This window comes from Antrostomus carolinensis, unplaced genomic scaffold (assembly GCF_000700745.2).
Source record: "Antrostomus carolinensis isolate BGI_N321 unplaced genomic scaffold, ASM70074v2 scaffold7965, whole genome shotgun sequence".
In the NCBI taxonomy this organism is placed as follows: domain Eukaryota; kingdom Metazoa; phylum Chordata; class Aves; order Caprimulgiformes; family Caprimulgidae; genus Antrostomus; species Antrostomus carolinensis.
The window spans coordinates 9484-17528 of record NW_010315837.1 but is presented as its reverse complement, the minus strand read 5'-3'; the positions used below and the strand labels follow the sequence as shown (position 1 = coordinate 17528).

General features: G+C 41.7%; 1 protein-coding gene across 1 annotated transcript in view; it reads left to right on the top strand.

Annotated features, from left to right (window-relative positions):
- LOC104525036 (putative DBH-like monooxygenase protein 2) overlaps positions 1-4419 on the top strand; it is a 15386-nt gene extending 10967 nt beyond the window's left edge. Inside the window, exons 8-13 of the mRNA XM_029084979.1 lie at positions 603-694; positions 1545-1641; positions 1862-1921; positions 2917-3047; positions 3318-3432; positions 4180-4419. Coding sequence (XP_028940812.1) covers positions 603-694; positions 1545-1641; positions 1862-1921; positions 2917-3047; positions 3318-3432; positions 4180-4419 — 735 coding nt within the window. The remainder of the gene's footprint in view (positions 1-602; positions 695-1544; positions 1642-1861; positions 1922-2916; positions 3048-3317; positions 3433-4179) is intronic.
- The last annotated feature ends 3626 nt before the right edge of the window (positions 4420-8045 follow it).

The following is an 8045-nucleotide window of genomic DNA, read 5'->3' as shown; positions in this document are numbered from 1 at the left end:
CATTCCACAATAAATTTTGCACATTCCTGCGATGCACTTAGAACATCCCATAAGTTTTACACAGTCCCACAGTCCCCCTCGCACAACCCGTAAGTTTGCTCCCTCTTATGAGGCCTAAAGTAATCTTGTTTATCTTCTTTCCACCAGTTTTCAAAGATTTTCTTTGAACCTTTTAACCTTTACGTTTTGATGGTTCTTTAACAGCCCATTGATCAGTCTTACAATTTCTGCTTTTACTCTTCCTGTTATCTACTCTTTCTTACAGTTCATGTATCTGCATGTTTAACTTATTACCTCACCTGTATCTTGTCTTAGTTTATAACATACTTGATAGCAAGTTATGCTTGCAGTACCCAGCACGAGATAGCACAAACTCACACAGCTATGCCACAGTACTTAAAGCCAGAAGAGCAATTTTCAGAGCAATCTTTCAATCAGTAGGAGCTTACATGAGGAAATGGGCTTAAACCTCCCTTTTAAAGAAAAAAGGTTAAGCTGACAATTACATGAATTCCATCAAGCTTTTGACCTGATGGGCAGGCCTGAAATACAGTGCTAAGCTCTGATTGCCAGACTCTGACCTACTTCATTTCAAACTGCAGATGAATGGGATGCTGGTTCCGGATCTACATGTCTTTGCCTACTTGCTTCACACCCACCTTTCTGGCAGAGGAGTGAAAGCTGCTCAGTACCGGTAAGAGAAGCAAACTCACAGTATTGCTGCCTGTGCCACAAGATCAGTCCCTGCCTCTTGGGCTAGAGTAAATGAGAATGATATTCCCTGCTTAGTCTTTTTTGTGAAGCCTGGCTTCCAAGCCAGGTTCCTCCCTCCTGAACCCATTTTGCTATAAGGTGTAGCTGGACAATGGTGTGAGCCTATGAGTTCACCCACTCAGAGCTGCCAGCAGTCACAAAGCGTGACTACAACAAGCAAGCAGGGTGTGTGACAGCTGCTGAGACAGTCTGGCCATGAACAACACAAGAATTTGTGGACTGGATGCCTTGATGCACCTTGCTGTGTGCATCCACTGTAATGTGGATGGGGAAGCAGTGCTCAAGCAGAACAGAGACCACCTAGGAAGCAATCTCACAAAGCACTGTAGAAATAGCAAGGAAGATTTCATACTTGATCCTTCTGCATCTGCAAGGGAGGTCCAAAACAGCCTGTCAACTCTACTCTGATAGGCTCAGACAGTCTTTTTTTTTTTTTAGGACAGTGTTTTGTAATGCAAGTGTTGAAGTTCTTACTTCTGAGATCTCAGACTGTTATCTGAAAGGCAAAAGTTTCAAGGCATAATGATTACTCACATGTAAAAAGTCTATATTTGGACTCCAGACCAAAGAGGGTTGGGTGGGAAGTTTCAGGTGTACCTTTGGGACTGACTGTCACTGAAAATACATGCTGTGAGTTAAGGTACAAAAGACATCAGACACTATTTCTGGAGAGGATTTTTGTCAACTCTGTTTAATTCATCCAGGAATTGGTTATTTCACATACCTCCCTGGAAACATTACAACTTTCTCCTCTTGTTTGGCTTCCCCAGGAATGGTAAGCAGCTGGGTATACTCTGTGAGGACAATAAGTATGACTTCAGACTGCAGGAGATTCGGGACATGAAGGAAATCCTCATAATCAAACCGGTATGTTCCTCCCCTGCGATGTAGCTGTGGGCGGGCAGGCAGGCTGGGGAGGTGGTGAGCACCAGAGCTGTCAGAGCACATCCACATATTCTGTCCTTCATCCCACCTTAGGCTGCGGCCCGTTGTTTTCACACAGTTTCCTGGTTCCCCATGTTGTGAGTGGTTGTGCTGCATGCTTTGCCTGTACGGCTCTGATGGTGTGACCTACTGTGTTCCTTAGGGGGATGAGATCCTGGTTGAATGCAACTTTCAGACACTGGATCGGTCAGAGATTACTTTTGTGAGTTTGTTTTCCTATCTACAAATCTTCCATCACTTTTAAAATTAGTTATTCACAATTAAAATCTTTTGGGCAGACCTATCTCTCTTCCCCAAGAATATATGGCCCTGGCAAAAGCTTCCTGTGTCAGACACAGTATCATAGACATCCTGAGGCATGCCTTGCACAGTTGCTCTCCAGCTCTCCAGCAAGACCTGCCTACTATATGCTTACGAACAGAACCCAAAGCTATCTTGCATACAATACCATACTCTTACCCACAATGTCAAGTGCAAGTAGCAAAACTTGCAGCTGAGTTGGTTTTCAGTCATTCAGCATTCAGATGTAGTGGACAGGCAGAAGTCAAATACAGAAGCTGATCTAATCTGGCAGCTGGATCTGATTTGAACTTCTCAAAATATGAAGACATTCTTTTTAGTTCTTCTTATTCAGATGTCCATTTTGCAGAACTTAATATGTAAACAATTATTGTCATACTCAAGCTTCATAACTTATTTTAGAGCATATGCCATGCAGAGGAGTTAATTATGTTATTGCACTTAGAAATGTGCACAAGAAACTAAGATTCAGCCTAAAGAGGATTACAGAGTTTGTATTCACACAGAGCAATACTGTTTGATTTGGTTGAGCTCATGCCAAATTCTGATCTGGATGGCACACTCAGTTAATTCCCTAAATGTTTTAGTTGAACTTCCCAAAATTTCAGATTTTGGGATCTTGTAGACTGAAATACAAATATGGTAGTCTTCCTGAAGGAGACGATAAGTAGATTTAGGTTATAAAACCACAGAGCAGACTATTTATCAGACTCTTGTCAAAGTATATTTTGATTCTCTGCTTCTAACTCTCAAAAAAATAAATTCTTTTTTTTTTTTATTTTTTTTTTTTTCACCACAGAGGATCTCCATAGCTGTGAACAAGAGTGCATTGCTGAGGAGAAACAGTCTCCTCGTTATGTCTCAGCAGACCTCTAAGTCATCCTTGTGTCTTTGCAGGGTGGGCCAAGCACCATGAATGAAATGTGTCTCACATTCCTCTTCTACTACCCTCGTAACAACATCTCCAGTTGTATGGGCTACCCTGACATTTTGTATGTTGCGCATGTACTGAAGCAGGAGGCCTCAGAGTGAGTCCTGAGTCAACATGTTTCTGGAAATAGCAGAGCAAAACGTAGCTATGAAGAACAGTAAATGGAAAAGATAATGAAAACAAAATGTTGCTGATAGGGACGAGTCATGTCAAGTTGAGCTCCTTTGTTGCAAGAATCTATCAACTGTGATACTTTAACAATTTCCTCCACTTTATCTTTTTTCTTCTTCCTTTCTTTTTTCTTCCTTCCTCATCTTCTCATCATTTGTTTTCTCCACCTCCCCGTTGTCCCTTACTCTCTCCCCAGTGCAGCGGAAGGAATGATGGCCATGGAATTTGTTGACTGGGACAATGAGACTGTCAGAATTGCAGAGAAAGCAGCCAAGGAGGCAGATCAAGTAGTAATGATTAAAACCATTAACGTAAGTAATGGTTTTAAGCATTCTAAGCAAATCTGTGGCTGGGGAAATGGAGTTAGCTCTGATATTCTGAGAGTAAAGCACAGCTGAGAGATAGAGACAACACTTTGGATAACGCCAGCTACTCATACCTCATCCATGGCTACAGGAACTGAAAAGGATTGCCTAAATTATGAAGTCCTGTCTCTTAGACTGCAGTTGCAAGTAACCATCCAAGGCATTTTTAATCATCACTCAACTTTCAACTAAAAAAGCTAAAATATCTTCTCCAAAGAGAAAAAACCACTCTTGCATCTTGATAATATAACAGTGCCTAGTGGCAGGGCATGGCAGGGCATTTTTGACAGAATGAGCAATAAAATAGTGCTGAAGGTCCCTCAGACAATGTGCATACGAAGGGAGTTCGGATGATCCAGAAAATCTACATACATGGAACATAGCTTCCTGGCTTTTACTTATCTGACTGCATTTCAGTGCATCAGTCTGGTACCTACTCATCTTAGAGGTAAATTAGGGAAAAAATCTCTTAAATTGAGAAAGGATCAAAATTCCATCTTCTCTCTCAGAGAGATTCTCTGCTGTCAGAGGGGAGACCCATGTACTTATTTTCTCTGAGATGGCTAGTCACACATCCAGACAGCAAGAAAACTGACCAAAATGCATCCAAAACTTACAGTGTTATGCCAGAGTGGCTTCTAACTTAAAAACAGATAATGTAATTTTATTTTCCCTCTTTCCTTCCATCCCCAGGAACTCCAGAGAAATGAGACTGGACTAATCAGAGACATCAGTATTCCAGAGCGGGCTGCTTGTCACAATATTTCTGGATATCTCTCACTGTCACATCTGAGGGCCACTGCAAATCTCCGTTTGACCGCAGTATGTGCTTCTGAGTCATCAACCACTAAAGAAACTGCTTCACTTCCCCTTCTTTATCTCACACAGCTGGTGTTTGCTTGGCTTATCTTGGCCCCTGAGCATGGGAAATGAAGGGAAGAATATCAGGACAGATCACTGGCCCACTGAAGAAGTCTCTGTAGTTACCACCAGCTAGCAGGGTATTCCATATCTGGTGGCCCTGAACATGGAACAATACTTAAATAACAGAAAATTATGTCCCTTTGGAAGAAATAGGTTCAATGGGAACTGACATTTATTTTATTTTCTTAAAAACTACTTCCTAGTATAGTTTGTTCTAAATCAGAAAAGCAATGTACTATGATGCAGTAAAGACAGGAATACATCTCTTCAATAGCTGCTGATTAATTATTAAATCCAGAGCTTTCATAGATGGGCTACTACATGTACTTGCTTACCATCATTTCAGTAATCATTATCTAGTCTGAAGCTATCTACATATTCCCTGTACTCGGTCAGTATAGAAAACCATGCTGCTTAGTTATTAAATAATGCGATTGATTCTAAATCTAGTCCTGCCATATCCATCAATGGCTGCATGGCAGGGAATTTACCTGCTGGTTGCCAGGAACTAATGAGGCAATGACTTGGTGTTTACCGAAAAATAGACCTTAGACACTGTCATATAGCAAACCTTTGAATTCCAACTTTACAAATGTGAAACCATTTGCTGCTCTCCTTTCTTATATTTTCTCCCAATGTGTACATGAGAATTAGAAGATAAAACATGATTTTAGTTATGTTCTTTGTCGCCATACTAACTCTTCCAGGCTTCAAATTTCACACTGATACTTTTCAACAAATTATCTCCTCACAATCTTCAAGGCAGAGTGTCTGCTTATTCTGACAATGATTAGTATACCAAATGAAAACATCCTTGGAGTTTAAACACAAACAGCACAAAACAAAGTGATTAGGAGGGTAGCTCACCACACAGAATGGATTCCTTCCTCATTGGGCTGATACACATTTATTACCTAATAATGATCTTGTCTAAAACTGAAGCATGAACAGAAAAAAAAAATATTTGCCTTGAAAGCAAGCTCATGAAGAGAATCCATGATATTCCAAGAGAATCATCCAGACACCCAGAGCCATGTCCCAAATAAAGCACACAATACTGAGCACACTGTGCTTTGCTTAGTAACATGATCTTAATTCTCACTAAAAATTTTCTCCTTCAAATTCCTATCGGAATATATCACATTCCTTCTCACAGTGTAGCCAAGTCACAGCAAGGTTGGTAGTACTGAATCATACATTCATGCTCCCTTGTATTTAATAAGCACAAAAGGGAAGAGAAGAGAAGAGAAGAGAAGAGAAGAGAAGAGAAGAGAAGAGAAGAGAAGAGAAGAGAAGAGAAGAGAAGAGAAGAGAAGAGAAGAGAAGAGAAGAGAAGAGAAGAGAAGAGAAGAGAAGAGAAGAGAAGAGAAGAGAAGAGAAGAGAAGAGAGAAGAGAAGAGAAGAGAAGAAGAGAAGAGAAGAGAAGAGAAGAGAAGAGAAGAGAAGAGAAGAGAAGAGAAGAGAAGAGAAGAGAAGAGAAGAGAAGAGAAGAGAAGAGAAGAGAAGAGAAGAGGAGAAGAAGAGGAAGAGGAGGAAGGGGGGGACATTCAGAGTGATCGTGTTTGTCTTCACAAGTAACTGTTACACATAGAATCACAGAATGGTTTGGGTTGGAAGGGACCTTAAAGTTCATCTAGTTCCAACCAACATGATGGAGCCCTGCTCTCCTGGAGATGGCTGAACACCTGCCTGCCCATGGGAAGTGGTGAATGAATTCCTTGTTTTGCTTTGCTTACGTGTGCAGCTTTTGCTTTATCTATTAAACTGCCTTTATCTCAACCCACAAGTTTTCTCAGTTTTACTCTTCTGACTCTCTTCCCCATCTTGCTGTAGTGGGAACAAGTGAGCAGCTGTGTGGTGGTTAGCTGCCATCTGGGGTTAAACCATGACAGTCCCAGAACTGCACACAGTGCTGAAGGTGAGGCCCCAGCAATGCTGAATACGGTGGGATAATCCCCTCTTTTGTCTGTCTGGCTTTGCTGTGTTTGGTGCATCACAGCGTGCGGTTTGCCCTCTTGACTGCTGGGACACGCTGCTGACTCACATTGAGCCTGCTGTCAACCAGCAGCTCAGGCTGGGTGGTTGGACTTCTCCTGGCAGATTACATCTGCTGTCAGCACAAAAGCTAAATCTGGCATTTTCAATTGGTAAATATCGCTATGAGCAAGGATATTTCCTCTAACAATGATTCAGAGCACCATGTCCACATAGCTGTCACCTCCTGCTCTATGAAAGCATTAGTCATGTGGGAATTAAAAACCTGGAAAGCCTAGGGCTTGTCTTGTTTAGACTAACCTATTCTAGTTGCTACCTTTACATATTAAGCACCCTTCACCATTCCTGAAACAGGCTGGAGCAATCTCATTTTGTGAATCCCCATTTGCCATCAGAAGTTACCTACAGAGGGGAAGAACACGTTTCTGAGTTGCACAAAACCCACATTCCTCAGGACACAGCAAGTCATCTTGGTTCTGGTTTAGCAGAGCTGCAGACACATGACAGAGCCCCAAAGCATGGCAGGGTCCTGTTTCAGCAGCATTAAGTACGTTTCTCCATGGATCAGGGGAAAATGTATCATACTTTCAGATGTCTGCCATCTGAAGGCAGACAGAAGGCTGTACTATCGTAGGGCTGCTCCCCATGATGTGCTGTGGATCCACCCTGAGAGCTTCACTCTGCTTCCTGGGACTGACTTATAAATCTCTATACTTTCCATTTCATGTAATAAAACCAGTCTTTTCTAAATACGAAGGAGTGGGGATGCAGGGTGACAAGATTTGTAAACTCAAAATACTAATGCCAGAACCACTTCACAACAAAGGTGATCACATTGAGGCCATGACTTTACATTTAACCTGCTACTATCAAAAGATCAATCAGAAGAAGGTTTCCCTTCTCATGACGAGTTTCTGTGTGACAGGAAAAGAACTTCCTCCTGAACGTTAGAGAGGGGAGGGAGCTGTGAGATGTTTTCAGTCCAGAGTACCATTTTAAAAACAGCAGCAAGAGGAAAAAAGAAGGGGGAGTGAGAATGACAGAAAATCTCATTTATGCTGACTTGAACTTGACTGAATCAACCAGGCCCAGACTGCAGAAGGTCACTGATGTCCAAGGTAGGTCAATCAGTCTGCACTGAGCTTTCTTTGTGTTCTTCAGCCTCCTACCCACATATTTTGAAAGAGTGCCATGGAGCACCAAAGAGGACAAAGGAAATGTGAGTGTCAGTGCTGTGAAAAACATGCAGGTGGGGTGTCCATGTAGGTTTTTTACCAAAAAAATGGGGGTTGTTATAAGGTCTACTTTTCATTTAAGGTGCAACTGTGAGGGAGAGTTTCTTGTGTGGTATTAAGAGTACTTTCTATGAGTTTAGATTATTCCATAGCTCAACATCATCTGGCCCTGAACCAGGCATGTTCTCATGCAGGAGACTCCAATTCCTGTAGCAAACTGATCAGGAGATTGAGTGCCTAATGTTTCTGTTGTCTAAAGCAGTCCTGTGCGTAGCCTGTTTCTGCTTGCTGAGCATAATAGACATTGCTTTGGGTTTTTTTCCTCCTGGTTTTGTCTGTACAAACTACTTGTTTAATAAATCAAGCATAAAATCTTTCATGGACAGATTTAGCTTGATTTAGTAT